The 26,709-nt window shown below is 41.6% G+C and overlaps 1 protein-coding gene across 1 annotated transcript in view; it reads right to left on the reverse strand.

The window, feature by feature from the left end:
• The window catches only part of CD244 (CD244 molecule), a 39,523-nt gene extending 13,988 nt beyond the window's left edge, over positions 1-25,535 (reverse strand). Inside the window, exons 1-2 of the mRNA XM_062190188.1 lie at positions 25,403-25,535; positions 23,841-23,917 (exon numbers count right to left, since the gene is read on the reverse strand). Of these exons, the coding sequence (XP_062046172.1) occupies positions 23,841-23,917; positions 25,403-25,535 (210 nt within the window). The remainder of the gene's footprint in view (positions 1-23,840; positions 23,918-25,402) is intronic.
• Between the last annotated feature and the right edge of the window lie 1,174 nt (positions 25,536-26,709).

The raw sequence follows: 26,709 nt of genomic DNA on the forward strand, positions 1-26,709 counted from the left end.
AGCCCCAGCTAGTGCAGGTGTATAGGGAATGAACCAGTAAAATGGAAAATCTCTCTCTGTCTACCTCTCTCTCTCTCTCTCTCTCTCTCTCCCTCTGTGTCTCTATCTCTATCACTTCCTCTCTGTCTCTCTCTTTCTCTCAATCTTTGACACTGACTTGCAGATAAAATGAAAATAAATTAAAATCAGTACATCAATAAATATCTAAAAAAGAAAAGCCACAAGCCTCAAGCTTTTAAAAATCATTTGCATTTTATGTATTACTGCAAACATATAGAAATTAAAATTTTGAAAATAATACTATTTACAACAGTACAAAATTTAAAATATCTAGAAATAAGTTCAACAAGAAATATTTAATCCTATACATCTAATGCAGTAAAAGACTTCTGAAAAAGTTTTTAAAGTTCTTTCTCTCTCTGTCTCTCTCTGTCTCTCTCTCTCCGTAACTCTGTCTCACAAATAAAAATTTTTAAAAATTTTAAAGCTAAATAAATGGAAGAGTATATTCTCATTTTTATTGAATTACTTAATATTCTTAAAATTTCAACTGGTTCTAAATCGATCTATGGATTCAATAGCATTCCAAAAAGAATTCTAGTTGGTTACTTTATAGAAATTGATTCTAAAATTTATATGAACTATAAAGGACTTAGAATAGCCAATGAAATGAAGAACAGAGCTAGAAGACTTTCACTACCCAATATCAAGACTTATCATGAAACTTCAGAAATTAAGATCATATGGCATCATTTCAAGGATAGAAAAAAGTCAATAGAACATAGAATTAGAACCACACATAAATGCTACTTTTTTCTTTTTTAAAGATTTACTGGGGGGCGGAGCCAAGATGGCGGATAGTGAGGACGTGCGCCTTAGTTTGGGAAAATAAAGTTTCATAAAAGTGGAATTGCTGTAGCCTCAGGAAAAGACTCAAGAAAAAAACTGCAGAGGAAATGCTTCCGGATCTAGTGGATATGAAACAGAGGACTTACAGGGAGCCCACCGCGTGGAAAACCAACCGAGACGAGCCGAGCGGCGGGAGACGAGCCAGAGCCACAGAATCTCGCCAGCGCGGGAACCGGAGGAGGGTAAGACAAAGACCTCAGAAACCTGAGACATTGGGGGGGTGGGGGGAAGAGGCCTCTCCCTTCACTCACCAAGCAAAACAAAGAGCACCGCGATTTTACATATGTAAAGCACAGCCAAACTCAGTAACTTTAGCGAAACTTGAGAACACATTGAGGGCTGCATAAACTCTTTGTGTGGTCCCAGGGGTAGATCAAAGGAATACTCACAGAGGCCAGATTTCAACTACCCTCAACTCCACTCCCAACTGAGTCAAAAAAAAAAAAAGAGAGAGAGAGAGCCAACAAGGAGCAAGTGAGTGAGCAATCTGGGAGAGTCACTCTTTACACAGCCTTAAACCTGAAGAATCAAGCATAGCTCTCTGGCAACACCCATCACAGCCCCTAAGGATTCAACAAAGCAGACAGCTCACTTAGAGGCATAGTATAACGAGAAAAAAAACACCACAGCAAAAAAAAAAAAAAAAAAAAAAAAAAACACCATAAATTATCTCCAACATGCCAAACAACAAACATAGAAGCCGAGGTAACAAGAGCAAGGAAGACACTATGACGCCCCCAAATGAGAAAGACACCCCAATGCAAGATTATGAAGATGAAGAGATAGAGGAAATGCAAGAAGCAGATCTCAAAAAATTGATGAGAACATTAAGAAGTTCTCAAAAACAAATTCTTGAACTACAGAAATCCTTAATGGACAAGATAGAAAATCTCTCCCGTGAAAATGAAATATTAAGGAGGAATCAAAATGAAATGAAACAACTAGTAGAACAGGAAACTGAGATAGTGACCAAAAACCACAATGAAATGAAGAACTCAATAGATCAAATGACAAACACATTAGAGAGCCTTAAAAACAGAATGGGTGAAGCAGAAGAGAGAATATCGGAATTAGAAGACAGAGAACAGGAAAGGAAACAGTCAAATCAAAGAAAAGAAGAAGAAATCAGAAATCTAAAAAATACTGTCAGGAATCTACAGGATACTCTTAAAAAACCCAACATTCGGGTTCTAGGAGTTCCTGAAGGCATGGAAAGGGAGAAAGGATTAGAAGGCCTTTTTAGTGAGATACTAGCAGAAAATTTCCCAGGTTTGGAGAAGGACAGAAACATCCTAGTACAGGAAGCTCATAGAACCCCTAATAAACATGATCAAAAGAGATCCTCACCACGACACGTTGTAATCAAACTCACCACAGTGAAACACAAAGAAAAGATCCTAAAATGTGCAAGAGAGAGGGACAAGAATAGACAACCGGAGAGCGGCAAGATGGCGGAATATGCAGGGAGCACACTATTAGTCCGGAGAGAGAGACAGGTTAATGTAAGTGGAGATACTGCAGGGTCAAGGAAGAGTAGGGGATGAAACAGCATAACAAACTCTTCCGGAACTAGTGATTCACAGTGTACCTGCGTGGAGAGCGTGGGAGCCCAACTTCGGGACACCAGCAGCAGACTCAACGCACCAGCGCTGGAACACGAGGTGAGCCGAACCACAATAGCCCGAGACACCAGCGGGCAAGCGGAAAGAGGAGGCTAGAGGGAACGAGGCTTGAAACTTCGTGGGGAAAAGTAAACCAGGCTAACTAGAAGAGAGAGAGGAAAAAATTAAAAAAAGCGACCGATACAGACACAAGTTTCTCTCTCTCCACTCACCCCTCAAAGGCGAGCAAGACAAAGAGCAGGCGCCATTTTGGACATACATCATAAGCAGGGCGACCTCAGGTCTGTACCAGCCCTGAGCCTAGCAGAAAAACCTGACTCTGGGGGGAGGGGTGAAATAACAGGAGATTAGCATCTAACTTGGCAACCCAGTGGGAGACTGCAGGAGAATTGGAGCCCACACCGAGGGCAGCAGAGATTCCCTGTGTGGTCCTTGGGAAAGAGCTTCTGATCTCTGGCTCCTGTGGGTATATCATTTGCCTGCTAACTACCTCCAATTACGTTCAGCTGTGCGGAATTACTTCCCTTTTGAATCAAAAAAGAGAGAGATTTACCACACCTAACCTGGGAGTGTCATCTTTGACACACCCTCAGCCCTGAGGAACCAAACACAGCTCTCAGTCCACACTCATCTCAAGCCTCTAAGGCACCACTGAAAGCAGACAGTCCACTTAATATAGAGCCATAGTGTAACAAGAAAAAACACCACAGTGAAGAAACCAAATATCTCCAACATGCCAAACAACAAACGCAAAAACCAAGCTAACAAGAACAAGGAAGACACTATGACACCCCCAAATGAAAAAGACACCCCAATTCAAGATTATGAAGATGAGGAGATTGAAGAAATGCAAGAAGCAGATCTCAAAAAATTGATAAGAACATTAAGAAGTTCTCAAAAACAAATTCTTGAACTACAGAAATCCTTACTGGACAAGATAGAAAATCTCTCTCGTGAAAATGAAATATTAAGGAGGAATCAAAATGAAATGAAACAACTAGTGGAATAAGAAATGGTGATAGTGACGAGAAATCATAATGAAATGAAGAATTCAATAGATCAAATGACAAACACATTAGAGAGCCTTAAAAACAGAATGAGTGAAGCAGAAGAGAGAATATCGGAATTAGAAGACAGAGAACAGGAAAGGAAACAATCAAATCAAAGAAAAGAAGAAATCAGAAATCTAAAAAATACTGTCAGGAATCTACAGGATACTCTTAAAAAACCCAACATTCGGGTTCTAGGAGTACCTGAAGGCATGGAGAGAGAGAAAGGATTAGAAGGCCTTTTTAGTGAGATACTAGCAGAAAATTTCCCAGGTTTGGAGAAGGACAGAGACATCCTAATACAGGAAGCTCATAGAACCCCTAATAAACATGACCAAAAGAGATCCTCACCACGACACGTCGTAATCAAACTCACCACAGTGAAACACAAAGAAAAGATCCTAAAATGTGCAAGAGAGAAATGCCAGATTACTCTCAGAGGATCTCCAATTAGACTCACAGCAGACTTCTCATCAGAAACCTTACAAGCCAGGAGAGAATGGCAAGATATAGCCCAGGTACTAAGAGAGAAAAACTGCCAGCCCAGAATATTATATCCTGCAAAGCTCTCATTTATGAATGAAGGTGAAATAAAGACCTTTCACAGCAAACAGACATTGAAAGAATTTGTCGCCACTCGTCCAGCCCTGCAAAAGATGCTTAAAGATGTGTTACATACAGAAACACAGAAACACGGTCACCAATATGAAAGAAGGTAAAGGAAGGAAACCTCACAGCAAAAGACCACAAGAATCTCAAACCAGATATGAGAAAATATCTTTGGCAAATGGCAGGGCAAAGTTACTCCTTCTCAATAGTCACATTGAATGTTAATGGCTTGAACTGTCCAGTTAAAAGACACCGATTGGCTGATTGGGTTAAGGAACAAAACCCATCTTTTTGCTGCTTACAAGAAACTCATCTTTCCAACAATGATCCATACAGACTGAAAGTGAAAGGCTGGAAAAAGATATACCATGCCAACAGAAATGAAAAAAGAGTGGGCGTAGCCATCTTAATATCGGACAACATAAACTTTTTTTTAACCTTTATTTAATGAATATAAATTTCCAGTGTACAGCTTATGGATTACAATGTCTTCCCCCCCCCATAACTTCCCTCCCACCCGCAACCCTCCCCTCTCCCGCTCCCTCTCCCCTTCCATTCACATCAAGATTCATTTTCAATTCTCTTTATATACAGAAGATCAATTTAGTATAAAGATTTCAACAGTTTGCACCCACATAGAAACACAAAGTGAAACATACTGTTTGAGTACTAGTTATAGCATTAAATCAAAATGTACCGTACATTAAGGACAGAGATCCCACATGAGGAGCAAGTGCACAGTGGCTCTTGTTGATGACCCAACAAATTGACACTCTAGTTTATGGCGCCAGTAACCACACTAGGCTGTCGTCATGAGTTGCCAAGGCTATGGAAGCCTTCCAAGTTTGCTGACTCTGATCATGTTTAGACAAGGTCATAAAAGACAGAGTGAGGATAGTAACCAATGATCCTAAGAGTGGCATTTACCAGGTTTGAACCATTATACAGCATTAAGTGGGGAAGAGGACCATCAGTACACACAGGTTGGGAGTAGAGCCATTGGTGGTAGAGTAGAGGTTATGATTACAAAGGAATGAGGCCCAAGTGTGCTAGACAGGGTCTAGAACAAAGGACAGAGTCATTATTAGATGTGCTAAGAAAGGTGCTGTCTAAGCTACAATTAAGTTTTCTGATTGAGAGGCAAATAGAACCTGACAGAAGGGGCTTGATAATAATCTGTTGGGCTTCAGGCCTTGTAAGTTAAGAGGCCCAGACCTATCTATCTCTTCACATGGGGTATATCCTAAGGGAGGTGTGAACCTCGTAGGGGAAGGCACTCTGTTGACTTTCATTACTTGGCTGGCCTGGGAGGAGAGCTGGCCAGGTAAAGGCAGGGGGCATCTCTAACAAGAAATTTACAGTTCTGCCTGCAATGTTGCTGACCCTACTTGACCATCCCCTCAGCTGCAGTGGTCACTTTGGAAGTTGGGCTGAGTGAAGGGCTTTTCAGCTTAGAGCCAATCAGATCTGTGGCTCTGACCTGGGCATCCTTCGACTCCAGGGCAGGTCCATTTGCAGTGATCCAACTCTTGGCAGAGCTGCCAGGGCTCTTCACAAGCTGACTTCTGCTGAAGCCCAGGCTTACCACATTGAAAGCCAGTGCAGTGGACTAGCCTGTTGGGTCTCCTTGAGAGCAGATCACTGCACAGATCAACCATTAATAGGCCTGCCATCCATTGCTTCTGATGCCTAGCTTTCTTTTCCTCCTGGGTTGTGTTAAAGCAGACCAGAGGATGCAAGTCAAGGGAGTGCCCGTATCCCATCTCTAATCATCGGTGGCCTGAACTACAAGTCTATGGTCACAGGCATGTTCTGTAGTAGTTTTTCTAAGGTAGACAATGCCCATGAGGAAAATTATATTCTCACTTTAAAACTTTCTTTCCCTTTGGTCTGAAAGGGAGGTTTTTTCTACTTACTGTATACTTCGCTGATGGCGAAGTGAATCTAGCTATGAGATTATTATTTAAGTTCTTATTTTGGCTATGCTATTACAGAAAAATGTTAGCCATCTCTTTTATAAGGTCTAAAGATTAAATTGTGCATCCTACAGATTCCTTCATAATAGAATTAGTTTCCTACCTTGAAGAGAATAGAGAAATGAAAGAACAAGTTGGGCTTAGAATAGAGAAATGAGGGAGCAAGTCCTAGATCGCTTGCTGACAATAGCAATATCACATGAATACTTAGCAAACCGTTTCAACCATTAGATAACAACTTAAGAAAACATTTACCAGAAGGTCCATTGCCTTCTATAAATTTTAAGAATCATGTATTTGAAAACACCTCTTAAATATCTAACATGGTGTAGTTTGTTTAGCCAGTAAACTTAAGCACAACCATCTAAAATGTTTTTAGTTTCTTTCTACCAACAAGTTTAAAACATATGATACACAGATTCAGGTCACACAAATTAAAATGTATCTTTGATTGATTTTAGCAGCTTAAATTTATGGACAATCTTATCTATAAGCCATTTAAAATAAAACTCTTAATAAAATTTCCTATGTGGACATACAATATGTACACACATATAACATAGCATAATAGACCAATATAGCAATTTTAATAATAGCTTTTAAAATCTTTAACTCTTTTTGTAGATTGCCAATTGATTTGAATTGCTTTTTGTTTTTAGATTACTTTAACACATTGCTTTAACAGAGCATCAGAGTTTAATTCTATGTCAAAGAGAAATTGAGCTTCCTGTGATCTTTTGCTGTGAGTTTTCCTTCCTTTACCTTCTTTCATATTGGTGACCATGTTTCTGTGTTTCTGTGTGTAACACATCTTTAAGCATCTTTGCGGGGCAGGATGAGTGGCAACAAATTCTTTCAGTTTCTGTTTGCTATGAAAAGTCTTAATTTCACCTTCATTCACAAATGAGAGCTTTGCAGGATATAATATTCTGGGCTGGCAGTTTTTCTCTCTTAGTACCTGGGCTATATCTCGCCATTCCCTTCTAGCTTGTAAGGTTTCTGATGAGAAGTCTGCTGTGAGTCTAATTGGAGATCCTCTGAGAGTAATCTGACGTTTCTCTCTTGCACCTTTTAGAATCTTTTCTTTATGTTTCACTGTTGTGAGTTTGATTACAATGTGTCGTGGTGAGGATCTCTTTTGGTCATGTTTATTAGGGGTTCTATAAGCTTCCTGTACTAAGATGTCTCTGTCCTTCTCCAAACCTGGGAAATTTTCTGCTAGTATCTTACTGAAAAGGCCTTCTAATCCTTTCTTCCTCTCCATGCCTTCAGGAACTCCTAGAACCCGAATGTTGGGTTTTTTAATAGTATCCTGTAGATTCCTGACAGTATTTTTTAGATTTCTAATTTCTTCTTCTTTTCTTTGGTTTGCCTGTTTCCTTTCCTGTTCTCTGTCTTCTAATTCCGATATTCTCTCTTCTGCTTCACCCATTCTGTTTTTAAGGCTCTCTAATGTGTTTGTCATTTGATCTATTGAGTTCTTCATTTCATTGTGGTTTTTTGTCACTATCACAGTTTCATGTTCTACTAGTTGTTTCATTTCATTTTGATTCCTCCTTAATATTTCATTTTCACGGGAGAGATTTTCTATCTTGTCCACTAAGGATTTCTGTAGTTCAAGAATTTGTTTTTGAGAACTTCTTAATGTTCTTATCAATTTTTTGAGGTCTGCTTCTTGCATTTCTTCTATCTCATCATCTTCATAATCTTGAATTGGGGTGTCTTTTTCATTTGGGGGCGTCATAGTGTCTTCCTTGTTCTTGTTACCTTGGTTTTTGCGTTTGTTGTATGGCATGTTGGAGATATTTGGTTTCTTCACTGTGGTGTTTTTTCTTGTTACACTATGGCTCTATATTAAGTGGACTGTCTGCTTTCGGTGGTGCCTTAGAGGCTTGAGATGAGTGTGGACTGAGAGCTGTGTTTGGTTCCTCAGGGTTGAGGGTGTGTCAAAGATGACACTCCCAGGTTAGGCGTGGTAAATCTCTCTTTTTTTTTTTTTTTTTTTGCTTCAAAAGGGAAGTAATTCCGCACAGCTGAACGTAATTGGAGGTAGTTAGCAGGCAAATGATATACCCACAGGAGCCAGAGATCAGAAGCTCTTTCCCAAGGACCACACAGGGAATCTCTGCTGCCCTCGGTGTGGGCTCCAATTCTCCTGCAGTCTCCCACTGGGTTGCCAAGTTAGATGCTAATCTCCTGTTATTTCACCCCTCCCCCCAGAGTCAGGTTTTTCTGCTAGGCTCAGGGCCGGTGCAGACCTGAGGTCGCCCTGCTTATGATGTATGTCCAAAATGGCGCCTGCTCTTTGTCTTGCTCGCCTTTGAGGGGTGAGTGGAGAGAGAGAAACTCGTGTCCATATCGGTCACTTTTTTTCTTTTTTTTTCCTCTCTCTCTTCTAGTTAGCCTGGTGAACTTTTCCCCATGGAGTTTCAAGCCTTGTTCCCTCTAGTCTCCTCTTTCCGCTTGCCCGCTGGTGTCTCGGGCTTTGAGGTTTGGCTCACCTCGCGTTCCAGCGCTGGTGTGTTGAGTCTGCTGCTGGTGTCCCGAAGTTGGGCTCCCACGCTCTCCACACAGGTCCACTGTGAACCACTAGTTCTGGAAGAGTTTCTGCTGCTGTTTCTTCCCCTACTCTTCCTTGACCCTGCAGTATCTCCATTTTATTAACCTGTGTGTCTTGCTGAACTATCAATGTGCTCCCTTCCTATTCCGCCATCTTGCCGCTCCCTCCGGACAACATAAACTTTACCACAAAAACTGTCAGGAGAGACAAAGAGGGGCACTATTTAATGATTAAGGGATCCATTCAACAGGAAGATATAACAATTATCAATGTATATGCACCTAATCACAGGGCACCAGCTTATTTAAAAGACTTGTTAAGGGACTTAAAGGGAGACTTTGACCCCAATACAATAGTACTGGGGGACTTCAATACTCCACTCTCAGAGATAGACAGATCAACAGGACAGAAGATCAACAAGGAGACGTAGATTTAAATGACACTATAGCCCAAATGGATCTAACAGATATCTACAGAACATTTCATCCTACATCTAAGGACTTTACATTCTTCTCAGCAGTACATGGAACCTTCTCTAGGATTGACCACATACTAGGCCATAAAGCAAGTCTCAGCAAATTCAAAAGAATTAGAATCATACCATGCAGCTTCTCAGACCACAAAGGAATGAAATTGGAAAGTAGCAACTCGGGAATCCCCAGAACACGTGCAAACACATGGAGATTGAACAACATGCTCCTGAATGAACAATGGGTCATAGAAGAAATTAAAAGAGAAATCAAAAATTTTCTGGAAGTAAATGAGGATAACAGCACAACATACCAAAACCTATGGGATACAACAAAAGCAGTGTTAAGAGGAAAATTTATATCAATAGGTGCCTACATCAAGAAATTGGAGAGGCACCAAATAGATGAGCTCTCAATTCATCTCAAGGATCTAGAAAATCTGCAGCAAACCAAAACCAAACCCAGTAGGAGAAGAGAAATAATTAAAATCAAAGAAGAAATCAACAAGATTGAATCCAAAAAAAAAAACATTACAAAAAATCAGCCAAACGAGGAGCTGGTTTTTTGAAAAAATAAACAAAATTGACACCCCATTGGCCCAACTAACTAAAAAAAGAAGAGAAAAGACCCAAATCAATAGGATCAGAGATGAAAAAGGAAACGTAACAACAGACACCACAGAAATAAAAAGAATCATCAGAGATTACTACAAGGACTTGTATTCCAGCAAATAGGGAAATCTATCAGAAATGGACAGATTCTTGGACACATACAACCTACCTAAACTGAGCCAGGAAGACATAGAAAACCTAAACAGACCCATAACTGAGACAGAAATTGAAACAGAAATAAAGGCCCTCCCAACAAAGAAAAGCCCAGGACCAGATGGATTCACTGCTGAGTTCTACCAGACATTTAGAGAAGAACTAACTCCAATTCTTCTCAAACTATTCAGAACAATCGAAAAAGAGGGAATCCTCCCAAATTCTTTCTATGAAGCCAGCATCACCTTAATTCCTAAGCCGGAAAAAGATGCAGCATTGAAAGAGAATTACAGACCAATATCCCTGATGAACATAGATGCAAAAATCCTCAATAAAATTCTGGCCAATAGAATGCAACAACACATCAGAAAGATCATCCACCCAGACCAAGTGGGATTTATCCCTGGTATGCAAGGATGGTTCAACGTCCACAAAACAATCAACGTAATACACTACATTAACAGGCTGCAGAAGAAAAACCATATGATTCTCTCAATAGACGCAGAGAAAGCATTTGATAAAATACAACACCCTTTCATGATGAAAACTCTAAGCAAACTGGGTATGGAAGGAACATTCCTCAATACAATCAAAGCAATATATGAAAAACCCACGGCCAACATCCTATTGAATGGGGAAAAGTTGGAAGCATTTCCGCTGAGATCTGGTACCAGACAGGGATGCCCACTCTCACCACTGCTATTCAATATAGTTCTGGAAGTTTTAGCCAGAGCTATTAGGCAAGAAAAAGAAATTAAAGGGATACAAATCGGGAAGGAGGAACTCAAACTATCCCTCTTTGCAGATGATATGATTCTTTATTTAGGGGACCCAGAGAACTCTACTAAGAGACTACTGGAACTCATCGAAGAGTTTGGCAAAGTAGCAGGATATAAAATCAATGCACAAAAATCAACAGCCTTTGTATACACAGGCAATGCCACGGCTGAGGAAGAACTTCTAAGATCAATCCCATTCACAATAGCTACAAAAACAATCAAATACCTTGGAATAAACTTAACCAAGGATGTTAAAGATCTCTACGATAAAAACTACAAAACCTTAAAGAAAGAAATAGAAGAGGATACCAAAAATGGAAAAATCTTCCATGCTCATGGATTGGAAGAGTCAATATCATCAAAATGTCTATTCTCCCAAAAGCAATTTATACATTCAATGCAATACCAATCAAGATACCGAAGACATTCTTCTCAGATCTGGAAAAAATAATGCTGAAATTCATATGGAGACACAGGAGACCTCGAATAGCTAAAGCAATCTTGTACAACAAAAACAAAGCTGGAGGCATCACAATACCAGATTTCAGGACATACTACAGGGCAGTTGTTATCAAAACAGCATGGTACTGGTATAGAAACAGATGGATAGACCAATGGAACAGAATAGAAACACCAGAAATCAATCCAAACATCGACAGCCAACTTATATTTGATCAAAGATCCAAAACTAATCCCTGGAATAAGGACAGCCTATTCAATAAATGGTGCTAGGAAAATTGGATTTCCACGTGCAGAAGCTTGAAGCAAGACCCATACCTTTCACCTTACACAAAAATTCACTCAACATGGATTAAAGACTGAAATCTACGACCCGAAACCATCAAATTATTAGAGAGCATTGGAGAAACCATGCAAGATATAGGCACAGGCAAAGACTTCTTGGAAAAGACCCCAGGAGCACAGGCAGTCAAAGCCAAAATTAACATTTGGGATTGCATCAAATTGAGAAGTTTCTGTACTTCAAAAGAAACAGTCAGGAAAGTGAAGAGGCAACCGACAGAATGGGAAAAAATATTTGCAAACTATACTACAGATAAAGGGTTGATAACCAGAATCTACAAAGAAATCAAGAAAATCCACAACAACAGAACAAACAACCCACTGAAGAGATGGGCCAAGGACATCAATAGACATTTTTTGAAAGAGGAAATCCAAATGGCCAACAGACACATGAAAAAATGTTCAAGATCACTAGCAATCAGAGAAATGCAAATCAAAACCACAATGAGGTTTCACCTCACCCCGGTGAGAATGGCTCACATCCAGAAATCTACCAACAATAGATGCTGGAGAGGATGTGGGGAAAAGGGAATCTAACCCACTGTTGGTGGGAATGCAAACTGGTTAAGCCACTATGGAAGTCAGTCTGGAGATTCCTCAGAAACCTGAACATAACCCTACCATACAACCCAGCCATCCCACTCCTTGGAATTTACCCAAAGGAAATTAATTTGGCTAATAAAAAAGCCATCTGCACATTAATGTTTATTGCAGCTCAATTCACAATAGCTAAGACCTGGAACCAACCCAAATGCCCATCAACAGTAGACTGGATAAAGAAATTATGAGACACATACTCTATAGAATACTATACAGCAGTCAAAAACAATGAAACCCAGTCATTTGCAACAAGATGGAAGGATCTGGAAAGCATCATGCTGAGTGAATTAAGCCAGTCCCAAAGAGACAAATATCATTTGTTTTCCCTGATCAGAGACAACTGAACACCAAAGGGGAAACCTGTTGAAGTAAAATGGACACTATAAGAAACAATGACCTGATCAGCTTTTGTCCTGACTCTAGATGTACAGTGTAATACTTTATCCTTTTTAGTATTTGTTGTTGTTGTTGTTGTTCTAGTACTATTGGTTGAACTCTGTAATTAACACACAATTATTCTTAGGTGTTTAAATTTTAACTGAAAAGTGATCCCTGTTAAATTTCAGAGTGGAAAAAGAGAGGGAGGAGATGCACAATTTGGGACATGCACAATCAGTCTTGCCCCAAATGATGGAGTTAGAAATGTGCCAGGGGATTCCAATACAATCCCATCAAGGTGGCATGTACCAATGCCATCTCACTAGTCCAAGTGATCAATTTCAGTTCACATTCGATGGCTTGGATAGGTCTAAGAAACAAAGGGATCACACAAACAAGACAAGTGTCTGCTAATACTAACTGATAGAATCAAAAAGGGAGAGAAAGATCCAGCATGGGAAGTGGGATACACAGCAGACTCATAGAATGGCAGATGTCCTAAACAACACTCTGGCCTCAGAATCAGCCCTTAAGGCATTCGGATCTGGCTGAAGAGCCCATGAGAGTATTGTAGGCATGGAAAGCCAAGATGCCATGGAAAAGAAAAAAAGAAGAAGACCTAAATGAAAGATCTCTGCGAGTGAAATCCCAGTGGAAAGAATGGGGCCATCAAAGAAGGAGGTACCTTTCTCTGAAGGGAGGAGAGAACTTCCACTTTGACTGTGACCCTATCGGAATAAGATCAAAGTCAGTGAACCCTAAAGGCTTCCATAGCCCTGGCAACTCATGACTAGAGCCTAGGGAGATTACTGACGCCATGAACAGGAGTGTCAAATTGCTAAGTCAGCAACAGGAGTCACTGTGTACTTACATCCCATGTGGGATCTGTCCTTAATGTGTTGTCTAATGTGCAGTGATGCTATAACTAGTACTGAAACAGTATTTTTACACTTTGTGTTTCTGTGTGGGTACAAACTGATGAGATCTTTACTAATTATATACTGAATCGATCTTCTGTATATAAAGATAATTGGAAATAAAAAAAACGTGTTAAATTGGAAATGGCATAGAAAATTAATTAATTTTTAAAAAATATTATGTAGGATCTCTGCCTTTAATGTGCTGTACACTCTTATTTAATGCTATAACTAGTATTCCAACAGTATTTTTTTTTCACTTTGTGTTGCTATATGGGGGCAAACTGTTGAAATCGTTACCTAATATATACTAAACTGATCTTTTGTATATAAAGAGAATTGAAAATGAATCATGATGTGATTGGAAGGGGAGAGGGAGCGGGAAAGGGGATGGTTGTGGGTGGGAGGGAAGTTTTGGGAGGGGGAAGCCATTGTAACCCATGAGCTGTACTTTGGAAATTTATATTCATTAAATAAAAGTTTAATTAAAAAAATAGTAATATAAGAAAAAAAATTTACTTATTCATTTGAAAGTAAAAATTACAGAAAGAGAGAGAGGGGGACCCACGAGGATAATCCTCATTCCTTCCCCCCTCCCCCCGCCATGGCGCTCGCATCCCATATGGGTGCCGGGTTCTAGTCCCGGTTGCTCCTCTTCTGATCAAGCTCTCTGCTATGGCCTGGGATAACAGTAGAAGATGGCCCAAGTGCTTGGGCCCCTGCACCCGCATGGGAGACCAGAAGAAGCACCTGGCTCCTGGCTTCAGATCTGTCCAATTTCGGTCATTGCAGCCATTTGGAGAGTGAATCACTGGAAGGAAGACCTTTCTCTCTGTCTCTCTCTCTCACTGTCTGTAACTCTACCATTCAAGTAAATAAATAAATCTTGAAATAAAAAGAAAGAGAGAGAGAGAGAGAGAGAGAGAGAGAGAGAGAGAGATTTTCTGTCTGCTGACTCACTCCCCAGATGGCTGCAATGGCCAGTGCTGAGCCAGGCCTAAGCCAGGGGCCAGAAGCTTCATCAGAGTCTCCCACATGGGTGGCATCGGTCCGAACACTTTGACCACATTCTGCTGCTTTCCCCAGGCAATTATCAGGGAGCTGTATCAGAAGTGGAGCATCCAGGACACAAACCAGTGCCCATATGATATGCTGGTATTGCAGGCAGTGGCTTTACCCAATATGCCACAGTGCCAGCCCCCATATATGATCTTTTCCATAAATGGGGTTGGGACATGTGCATAGCCACAGGAAAAAATAAACCTTAATATCTCCCTTACAGCCATATATAAAAATTAACTCAAAATAGGTCATAAATTAAATGTGAAAGCCAAAATATTTAATCTTCAAAAAAAAAGCATAGAGATTATCTTCTACATCTTGAGATAGATAAATATTCCTTTAATATGATATGATTTCTTTTTTTTAGTTTGTTAAGACTTATTTTGTGGGCTAATATATATTCTATCCTAGAGAATATTTCATGAGCTCATGAAATGAATATGTATTCTGCTACTGTTGGATGGAATGTTTTGTTGGGTGGAATGCTTTGTCAACGTCTATTAGGTCCATTTGGTCTATAGTATAGTTTAGTATGATTTTGTTGACTTTTTGTCTGGATGATCTGCCCATTGCTGAAAGCAGAGTGTTGACACCTCCTTTTATTATTATATTGTAGTTTAATTCTGCATAAGAAATAATAATATTTCTCCCAAAAAACTTTGTAACTGCTGTGCTCTGCCTGTTTGTGTCCCAAGACACTCTGACAAAAAAAAAAGACCTAAATTAAAGATCTCTGCGAGTGAGATCCGTGGAAAGAACGGGGTCATCAAAGGAGGAGGTACTTTTCTCTGAAGGGAGGAGAGAACTTCCACTTTGTCGAAATAAGATCGAAGTCAGCGAACTCAAAAGGCTTCCATAGCCTTGGCAACTCATGACTAGAGCCTAGGGAGATTACTGACGCCATAAACAAGGGTGTCAAATTGTTAAGTCAACAACAGGAGTCACTGTGTACTTACTTCTCATGTGGGATCTGTCCTTAATGTGTTTTCCAATGTAAAGTAATGCTATAACTAGTACTGAAACAGTATTTTACACTTTGTGTTTCTCTGTGGGTGCAAACTGATGAAATCTTTACATAATATATACTAAATCAATCTTCTGTATATAAAGATAATTGAAAATGAATCTTGATGTGAATGGAATGGAAGAGGGAGCGGGAGATGGGAGGGGTGCGAGTGGGAGGGAAATTAAGGGGGGGGGAAACCATTGTAATCCATAAGCTGTACTTTGGAAATTTATATTTACTAAATAAAAGTTAAAAAAAAATCTTCCCAAGTGGCTATGCTTCTTTGCAGTCATACCAGTAATGAACGAAAAATTTTGTAGTTTCACATCACCATCAGAGTTTAGTGTTGTCAATGATTTGGATTTTAGCCATTCCAACAGATGTGTAGTGATATCTCACTATTGTTTTGATAATTAAATGATACATGATGTGGAGCAACTTCTTATGTGCTCATTTGACATCCGTGTATCTTCTTTGGTGAAATGTCTGTTCGGATTTTTTGTCCATTTTGGATTAGATTGTTTTTATTATTGAGTTTTAAGAGTGCTTTGAATATTTTGCATACCATTCTATATCAGATGATGTGTTTTGCAAATTTGGTTTTGGCTTGGCTTTTCATTCCCTTAACAATGTCTTCCACAAAACATAAATTTTGAAGTTTTAATTAAACAGCTTACATAAAAAGAAAAGTCTTGAGTATATACAAATGGCTAATAAGCATGCAAAATAATTACCAAAATCATTAGCAATGAGATTCTACCACACTCCCACCAAAACGGCTAACATTTAAAGGACTGGAAATTCCAGGTGTTGGTGGAAAGAGGCAGCAACTGACACTCTCAATGTTAGTGGAAGTGTCAGTTGGTATAAGCACTTTGGAAAACCGTTTGTCAATGTCTTATGAAACTAAACTTACACATACCTACAATCCAGGAGAATTTTTACATATTAAAGAGAATCTGGTGTGTATGTTCCCTAAAATACATAAAAGAATGCTCACAGTGGCTTTATTCATAATAATCCAAAATGAGAAAAATATCTGTCATCATAAGATAAACAAATTAATCATGCTATATTCCTATAAGAGAATATTACAAAGCAATGAAAATAATAACTACTTATAAGGCAATAATGTGGATAGGCTTCACCAACATAATGATTAGTAGTAAGGAAGCCAGACAGAAAAGTGTACACAGTGAATGATGCCATTTGTATGAAATGTAAAATCAGGAAGCACTAATCTGTAGTGAGAGAGGTTAGAATGTTTGTTGTTTTGGGGAGGGTTGGAAGAGGCACAAAGGAACCTGTTGAAAAGACTGAAATGGTTTACATCTTAATGTGGTGGTGATTATATGTATATACATATATAAAATGCCATTAAGCTGTTACTTGAATTTTGCAGATATTACTGTAAGTTATACCTTGATAAAGGGCATAAGAAATAAAAAGGAGTAATGGTTCCCTCCCACAGAGTTGTTGTGGCTATTAAACTAAGCAAGATGAACTTTGATAAGTGGAAAGTGTGATGTACCCACTATGGAAACATTGCCACAGCAAGAGTGGAGACAGATTTCCTCACTCATGTCTTGACTAAACCCACCTCTTAGATAAATATCATCAGAAGTCTTCCTCATTCTCAGTTACTCAAATGACCTATAGAAATCAGAAGATCAGAAAACATACTTAGACAAGACAGTAGATTAGCTAAATTTACAGACTGATAACAAAAATGTCCTGAACCTAGGTGTAATCTATTATACTTCTACAGGGGTGGAGAACCTTTTTTTTGCTAAGGGCCATTGGATATTTACGTATCGTTCATGAGATATACAATATTATCAACTTAAAAATTAGCTAGCTGTAGACTCATTGAACTTCAAGTCTCTCCTGCAGTTGCTTTGGCAAGACCAGACTACGTAATTTTGTGGACCTTGTATGATCTACAGGCCCAAAATTCCCAACCTCTGCTCTATAAGAGTAACTGACAGTCTTAAAGGAAATGGGAAAACCACTGACTCTTGCATTCAACAAACAGTTAGTGAACACCCTCTATGTATTAGCATTGCTCTAGGGCAGGACTTCTTAACCTTGGTGCCCCGTGTTTGAGGCCTCACAATGCCTTGTCATGCCTGTTCAGGTGAGGAGTTATCTTGAGGTTTGCCAGGTGGTTTAGCAACACCACTAGCCTCTCTCTACTAGATACCAGTAGCACCCCTGCCCTAAGACATGACATACAAAAATGCAAAACTGTCTCCAGCTGAGAACTACTGCTTTAGGCATTGGGATCTGAGGGTAAGCAAGAGAGAGAGGTGCTTGCTGTCATGAAGCTTAGAGTCAGAGAGACATAAATGTCATGAAAAGAATTTCAAAGGGTGACATGACAGCGTGACTGGTGGAGCATGGAGATTACTTTAGATTCGTGGGCAAGAAAGACTTCCCTGAGCAGCTGACATCTGAGCTTCTCGCAGGAACCCTGGAACTCTGTCAAGCAAAACCTGATCCGTGGCTTCATGGGAAACTGGTATAAGCTAAGGGGTGACTGCCTTCCAGGCCAGTGTGGTAACTCCTTGCAATGTGAAGGGTCATATAGTCAGGTCATTTGGGGGGCCAGGTGCCCTGGGGTAGATGGGAAGTGAAGCCATGGATCCCTGCTTTGTTAGTCAAGGGCCTTACTTCAATCAGGGGTTCCTCAGATGAAGCCAATCATGTTGGGTTTCTAAGTCTTCCCCATAGATGGGTCCCTAGAGAGCCAAGGGGAAGAACAGGTGAGTAGAACAATAGTTTCCAAGACTCTCTAGGGACAGGGAACCAAATAGAAAGTAAAAACTTTGTCCAGGGTATTAGAAATCAAATAACTAAATAAGAGTAGAAAACCACCTAGTCTTAGTGATTGGCAGTACTTGTGAAGAAATAGATTCATGTCATGAAGACTTAACTTTTTAGGCTATGGAAAAGAAAATAGGACAATCAAGTTATATTCAAGAGACTAATCTAAGAAAGTAGGGTGGGGGAGAGTTTTTAATAGATTCATATGCAGAAAGACGAATATGCCCCTCACATGTAACAAGTAAGCATCAAAGAGTGACAAGATGAAATACCCAAGACCAAATTCCTGGGGCAGGGCATGGTTTTAAATATAAAATGGAAACTAAATCACAACAAAAGAAGCAAAAAAGGATAATAACTGAGAGCTATGGACAGTCAGCATTGTTGATGCAAGCATGAATGTATCTTACTGACTCAAAGACAAGAGCAGAGTTCAGCTACTACACACCAGTCAACTATATGTGCTCAGAGCTGACGTTTCCAGTGATTGGTTGTTGCTCATGAAGTACCTATAGTTAGATAAAGAGTGGGGCTATCAAGGGCATTGGATCAAGGCATAAAAGAAAAGTTGCAATCCTTGTCTTAATGTGTGGACCATATAAAGGAAGAAAAATCTAGAACAGCCTACTAAAATGCGATGGAGGTGTGCCCAAGGCGTCATGCACACACCAGGAAGGCACTGCCTTCCTCTGCTGGGGGCATTGGGAGTGGCTGCCCAGAGGAGGTGGCCAGGAGCTGCCACTGAAACAAAGAGTTGCTGTCTGCCTGGTGGATGGAGAAAGGAGTAGGGGAGGAGGTGTTATAGGAGGAACAGCAGCAAGGATGAGGCAATCCCACTCTGGCCCGCAGGTCTGGTCAGGACGGCAGCTGAGCTCTCTCTATCAAGTTTGGACAGTGAGGTGTCAGAATACGAGTATGCTTTTACGTATTATTGAATGGTTTTACTTTGTTTTTACCTTTTATAAGGTTGTGAGAGCATAAACATTAAAAGGTGTCAAAAATGTAAATGTACAGCATAACACATAATCACAAACCCCTGTATGACCACCTGCAGCTAAGAATGTAGAGCCCAATGAAAGAGCATAGTTCTCTGCTGTCACAAAGTTGAACACGGGTTATCCAGGAAGACAGTTAATATTTACAACAAGTTCTATTTCTTAGATGTGCACTCAATTACATCAGTTTCTTTCTTTAAGAAAGAGATATTACTTTTGCGATCTACTTTTTTTAAGATTTATTTATTTGAGAGGCAGAGTTACAGACAGACAGAGGGGGAGACAGACAGAAAGGTCTTCCATCCACTGGTTCACTAGTTCACTCCCCAAATGTCAGCAACAGCCAGAGTTGGGCTGATCCGAAGCCAGGAGCCAGGAGCTTCTTCCTGGTCTCCCACGTGGGTCCAGGCACTTGGGCCATCTTCCACTGCCTTCCCAGGCCATTAGCAGAGAACTGGATCAGAAGTGGAGCAGCCAGGACTCAAACCATCACCCACATGGGATGCCAGTACCACAGGCAGAGGCTTAACTCATTATGCCAGAATGAAGGTCCCTGATAGTTAATTTATTGACTAGACTGTTACATACTGAAGAATCAATTTGTGATAAGTAGTCCTAATGTTATATCACCTTTGGGATCGTTTTTAAAACTATACCACTATATTTTATTTTAATGTAATGTTGTATTAGTTTATTCACTTAAGATGAGTTTGTCTACAAATAAAAAGGAGCTTGGAAGAACATCAAGCATTTGGGTTTCCTAGTTTGGCTTTTCAAATGATAGGAAAATAAACAAAGATAATAAAGCCAAGGGTTGGATGAGAGCACCCTTGCCCTGAACACAGGCAAATGTGATCATTTATGGGATAGATGAGATGGGTTGACACTGGATAATTGATGATGAAGTTGGAAGAATACATAGCTAGTGTTTTCATTTTCTTAGAGAAGGAGGCTATTTGCTGATTGAGGCTGTGATTGTGGAGCACAGCCATGAAGAGATGAAGAAGGATCATCTTTTGGGAATGGGGGGAGCTGTGGGCCAGAAAGAAAGATTCCCAGGACCCTGAGGGCCTGGCTGAGGTTGGAGGCTGTGAACTGGAAGTTGAACTTTGTTACTGCATTATTTCCTGCAGCCTTCAGCAGTCCAGTGTGGGAAGGAGGAGATGGTTGGTGTGAACTTCCACAGTTGGGCTACAACTGGGGAAGATGTGACATTGTGAGGTAGATGCAGTAGAAAACCAAGTAGGCAAGGTATTTTGTACTGGTTTTATTGCGATTAATACAAAAAGAAATCAGTGGCTGTCCCAGAAGGATAGATGTGCCTACTGGAAAGACAAGAAATGTCAATATGGAAGGATAACTTCAACACAAGTTTGCATATCTTAGTGTGAGATGGAGAGGGCCTGACAACTAGGGTCAACAGTTCAGTAGGAGAGACCACAGCAGATTCCGGTGGTCAGGGCAGGCCTCAGGGCCCCTGCCACTGCTGTGCCACTGCTGTGCTACTGCTGTGCAGTTTTGGGGGCCCTTTTCCGGTGGTTAAGAACGGATGAAGTAAAAGAATAACTCTGCAGAGGAAGGGCAGGGGATGAATTTCACTGTAGCTTCAGGAAGAAGTGTGTAAGAAGTGCAGAGAACAGGCAGGGAGACCGCCTGAGCCCCTGTGAACTCCACCCACCCCTGAGCCCACACACAGGGTCTACAGCTGGCTCAGCTTCCTCCAACCTGTACCTATGGGTCAGAGTAAGATGTGAGGCCTGAGTGCCCAGGAGAGGGGCAGGGGAGCAGCCCAAAGTAAATAAGACGTCCACCTAACAGCAAAAGGATGTTGAGGTTTTGTCAGAGTTTCTGCTACTAGGCTGGGGGTGCAAGCAGCAGTGAGTATCCTGCTAGGGACTGAGTGAATAGAACCCAGTGATATCCCCAAAGTGTCAGGGCAGGGCCAGCCCTAGTTAGGACAAAATCATAAAGTAGATACAGTGTTATTCAGAACACAGGCTCACTTCACTTCCTCTAAACTCCAGACTAGCCATATTAACAGCTTTCTTTTGGCAATGCAACCCGCATAACTGCTACCAAAATCTGCCTATCCCATACTCCTCTTCTTCTATCAGCTTCCTGATGCATCTCATGTGTAACAGTCTCTTCAAGGTGACAGGTGCATTTTCCTTCCATGTTTCACATTCTTTTTTTATTAAGATTTTATTTATTTATTTGAGAGGTAGAGTTACAGACAGTGAGAGGGAGAGACAGAGAGGTCTTCCATCCACTGGTTCACTCCCCAGTTGGCCGCAATGGCCAGAGCTGCACCAATCCAAAGCCAGGAGCCAAGAGCTTCTTCCAGGTCTCCCACGTGTGTGCAGGTGCCCAAGGACTGGGGTCATCTTCTACTGCTTTCCCAGGCCATAGCAGAAAGCTGGATCGGAAAAGGAGCAGCCAGGACTCAAACCGGCACCCATATGGGATGCCAGCGCTTCAGGCCAGGGCGTTAACCTACTGCGCCACAGTGCCGACCCCACATTTCACTTCCAAGCCCTGTGTTTTCCTGATTTTGTGTAGACCATTTCCCCTGCTTTTGTTGTCCTTCTGTTTTCTTCTTACCTCTTGAATTCTTACTTTTATCCTTCAAGGTCAGGTCCTCACAGTCCCTTGTAAGAAGAGATCTTCTTCTCAGCTCTCTTTTTGTTTTTGTTTTGTTTCTGAGAAGCAGAGACAGACAGAAAGGTCCCATCCTCTGGCTCACTCTCCAAATGCTCACAATGACCAGGGATATAGGCCAAGATCTATTTAACATAGGAGCTGGAATTCAATCCAGGTTTCCCACGTGATGGCAAAGATCCAAGTACTTGGGCCATCACCGCTGCCTCCCATGGTCAGCACTGGCAAGAAGCTAGAGACAGGAGCCAGAGCCAGGTGTCAAACACAGGTACTTCAATGTGGGGTGTGGGGTGTGGGCTCCTTACCCAATAGGCTCAATGCCTGCCCCTTAGTTCTCTTTCTACTGTATATGTGTCTTGCCTGTCACTGACACTTAGCACTTTATCTTTTCTTGTAGTTATTGTACACACATCTTTCCTCTGTCTGAAAGATTCTTAAGGGGGCCCGCGCTGTGGCATAGTGGGCAAAGTGCCACTTGCAGTGCCAGCATCCCATATGCATGCTGGTTCAAGTCCTAGCTGCTCCACTTCTGATCCAGCTCTCTGCTATGGCCTGGGAAAGCAGTAGAAGATGGCCCCAGTCCTTGGGCACTTGCACCCACGTGGGAGACCCAGAAGAAATTCCTGGCTCCTGGCTTCAGATCGTCACAGCTCTGGCCACTGCGGCTAACTAGGGAGTGAACTAGCAGATGGAAGACCTCTCTCTCTCTCTCTCTCTCTTTCTCTCTTTCTCTCTCCCTCTCTCTGCCTATTCGTCTCTCTCTGTATAACTCTGGCTTTCAAATAAATAAATAAATCTTTAAAAATATTCTTAAGAATAGAATCAACATCTGTTTCATTTTTTGTTTCCCCCACAAAACCTTGCATAGTTGTTAGATCATAGTAAGAGCTTAATGAATTTTCGTAGTTATTAATTCAAGAATGCATCTCATTTAATCCCCAAATGACTCTAATATAGAAATTTCATCCACCATACCAGAAGAATACCAGAAAAAGTTCCTAACTGTATGCCCTCAGAACAAAAACTCAATTACCCTGAGACAACATAGAACTTTCACATACTGCTTATTTTAATCACTTGAAAAAACATTTTGACAGCATCTGCTAGAGGTATGTGCTCATAACCCATGATTTTACCCCTTGATATATACTCAACAGTCATACATGGACAAAAGGGATCATAGCAGCATAATTAGAATAGTACCAAAAGAGGTAAACAACCAAAGGCTCACCAGTAATAGAATGAATAAATAAACTACACCATAGAGATACAATAAAATACTATACAACTACAAAAATGATCAGCTAAAAATTATGTAGAAAAGCTTCATAAGATGTTGAGCAGAAGGACTCAGACACAGGAGTATATACGATGAGATGCCATCTGTATACAGATAAAGCTAGGGTGTGATGTTAGAAGTGAGAGCAGTGGCTGTATTTGTGGAAGTGGAGAAGAGTAATGAATGGGAGCAAACATGTGGTAGACAAAAGGGAGTGCTGTGTGCACTTTTCTGCACATTTGTTGCACTTCAGTTGCAAAGATCTGTTCGGAAAGACAAGGATCTGGCTGTCCCTGAAGTGATTTTTACAGAGATGGATTTCCTTCAGGATGGGCTGTAGCAGGGTTCTCTGAGTCCCAGTCTCCCTCCTGTGCCCAGCTGTTCTGCTAGTCACACTTTGATTAAGGGGAGGCACGATGAGGAGGAAATAAGTAAAAATGATTGGAGCCTTCATACAGCTTGCAGTTCGAGACCCCTCCCTGAGAAGTGAAAGTTTCAACACAATCTATGGAAAAAATTGGCAACACTTAGAGCTAAAATATTAAGGACAATGGCAGTCTTTTTTCCCAGTAAAACTCACCCCAGATCCCGAAGGCCCTGAGGAGCCACAGACTTCAGTGTGTTCTTTGGGGATTCCTAAGAATGGACGATCAACACCTGAATTTAAGGTCCAAAATGAATGCGAGAGTCCAGGCCCACTCTCTGGGCCCTGTTCCCCAATATATCCAACCCCCAAAACATCCGTCTGTCTCTGTTATGGCTAAAAATAATTTATTTGAGCTCCATTTGTGTTCAGCTTGATGCTGTGCCCTTCAGGTGATAGAGCCTAGGCTCCACAAACAAAGGGGCCATGGACATTCACCACTGAACCCCCAACACCTGGCCCAGGGCCTGGTGCAGAGTTGCTCAGTTACACCCAGTGAAGGGATGGGAGTAGAGGAGTGGATGTTCACTGTTGACTGTATCCTTGTGCCAGGGAACATTCTGGATGCTGAGGGTGTGGCAGTGAACAAAACAGACAAGTCCTGGTCTCAAATGTCACATATTCCAGTGGCTGAAAAAGATGCCAGGAGACAGAAAATAAAAAGTGAACTCTGTGGTACACTATATAAAGATGAGCACCATGGAGAAAAGTTGGGTGGAGAGAGAGCCAAAGGGTAGTAGCCTCTTGTGCTGTTACTCCTGCCCGAAATGTATGTGACCTGAACCATACGAGGGAACAGCAAACCAAGAGTGAGGAACTTGCTGTGAAACTCTTCAGAAACACTCACGTCACAAAAGACAAAGGAAGGTAGAGGAGTGGTTACAGACGGATAATGACAGAGGAGGTATAGCAACCAAATGCCATACATGAGCCTGATGAGAACCTGGGTCAGGGGAAAAGATACATTACAGGGAAAGCTGGTCACCAGTGACTGCATGTTTGATGGTATCAGTGTTAGACTTACTAACTTTGGCAATTGTACTGTAGTTATGAGAGAGAGTCCTGGCTTGTAGGACATGTGCTAAGATATTTAGAAGTAAGGAAGCCATGGTACCTGCAACTTCTAAAATGGTTCAGCAAAAATTATTATTATTATACATTTATACACACATATATTTGGGGAGAAAAGGAAATATATGTTTATATGAACGTTTATAGAGGGAAAAATTACTGCAAATGGTGATAAACTGTCAATAACAGGTGGAGTGGGCATTTTGCACAATGGTTGTGATGCCACTTGGGATGCTCACATAGGAGGCTGCGGTTTCAAATCCTGCCTCTGTTTTCAGTCCAGCCTCCTGCTAATGTGCATCCCGGGAGGCAGCCGGTGATGGCCCAAGTATGCCACCTATCAGGGACATTTGAGTTCAGGCTCCTGGCTTCCACCTGGAACAGCCCTAGCTAGCTATTGTGGGCATTTGTTTAATGAACCAGTGAATAGAAGATATTCTCTCTCTTTCTCTCTCTCTCTCTCTCTCTCTCTCTCTCTCTCTCCCCCTTTCCTTCTCCTTCTCTCCTTCTCCCTCTCCCTCTCCCTCACCCTCTCCCTATCTCTCTCTCCTTCCATTACATCTTCCCTCCCTCTTCCCCTTTTCAAATAAAATTAAAATTTTAAAAATTTTTAAATGTTTAAATGGGAGGAGCGCAGGGGTACCCACCCTGGTCAAAGTGAGGCTGCAGAAGCGCAGGGAGACAGCGGCTGCGGTGGGGCAGGGGAGCTGAGAGGCGCGGGGGCAGCTCCAAGGCGCGGGCGGGCTGGCGAGAGCTGTGCAATGCTTGCACCGCACCCATGACCCAGTGCCCATGGCCAGCAAAGTGCCTCCCCAGAAGGAGCTCAGCGCGCAGCAGCGCTCAGAGCTGCCAGAAGTGCTTTTCCACTTCCTCGCGAGCCTAAAGAGGGGGGAAGTTTCCTGTTCTGCCCTCTAAACTTGCCACCTCCAATCATATCAGCCTGGGCCCACTCCGAAGCTGCGAGAAAAGTCACCTCCTCTGTCCCCATGATGGCTTGAAGAATCTCACAGCAAAGCTGGTCTGGGCAGATTTGCACCCCTGGGTCTTAGGCGAAAGCCGCTTTCTTTTCTGAAAAGTGGAAGCGGCATAAGTGCGCCCTTGCTCCACACGCCACAGGTCAAGACTCTCGCTATGAACCAAGTTACAGCTACGGAGTGAAAGTTTGGCGTGACATCTGGGAACAGCGAATTGGAGAAAGTGGGAAGTATTTTTTGACAAAGTTGGTGGTTAAGAAAGGAAATCATACTGAAAGTTTGTATGTAGGATTAAATTCGCCTCCTGCATGTTCTACAGCCTCCTGCATGAGATGGAGCAAGGCAGAGCCAGCATGGAGCATTTCAGCTGATTTCTGCCCCTGTGCCCGTCGTCGCTACCCTGGGTGACTGCTCTGAGAGGCAACCCTCCCCACTGAAGGTCTGCTGGCTGCTTGGGAGTCCGGGTCCAAAAAGCTTGTGAAAACCAATAGGATGTAGTCCTGAAAGAGCACCATAGATGACCTTATAAAGATGTTGTTAAGGGAACAGCCACCTCCCATATCCCCAGGACACAGCCAGACAATCTCAAGGCTGTCACACCCAGATTCAGGGGAGCAAATCAACTGCTACCTCACCTAGCAAAGTCCAGAGAAAAGTGATGATCCCATGTCTCAAGATAACACGCTGATCATGCCCCCCAAAAGCAAGTGCTCCTTTATGGCTGAGGAACAGGCAAGCTGTGTGAGTGACATGTGTGCAGGTTTCCTGGCCACTGTATGCCTAGTAGTGGTGCCTTGCCAGTCAGTTTGTTTTTATAGTCCAAAAAATGTTTATTAATTTTAAGTATATATGTACCCACAGAAACACACCATGAAAATAGTCTGACCCTGCAGTCTCTCTGACATTTTCACCATCTCCTAAAGCCCTAGCAGGTTGTAGATGGGAAGCTCCACCCATCAAGCTGCCATCTGTTGAATAAC

This window comes from Lepus europaeus, chromosome 5 (genome assembly GCF_033115175.1).
Source record: "Lepus europaeus isolate LE1 chromosome 5, mLepTim1.pri, whole genome shotgun sequence".
Classification (NCBI taxonomy): Eukaryota; Metazoa; Chordata; class Mammalia; order Lagomorpha; family Leporidae; genus Lepus; species Lepus europaeus.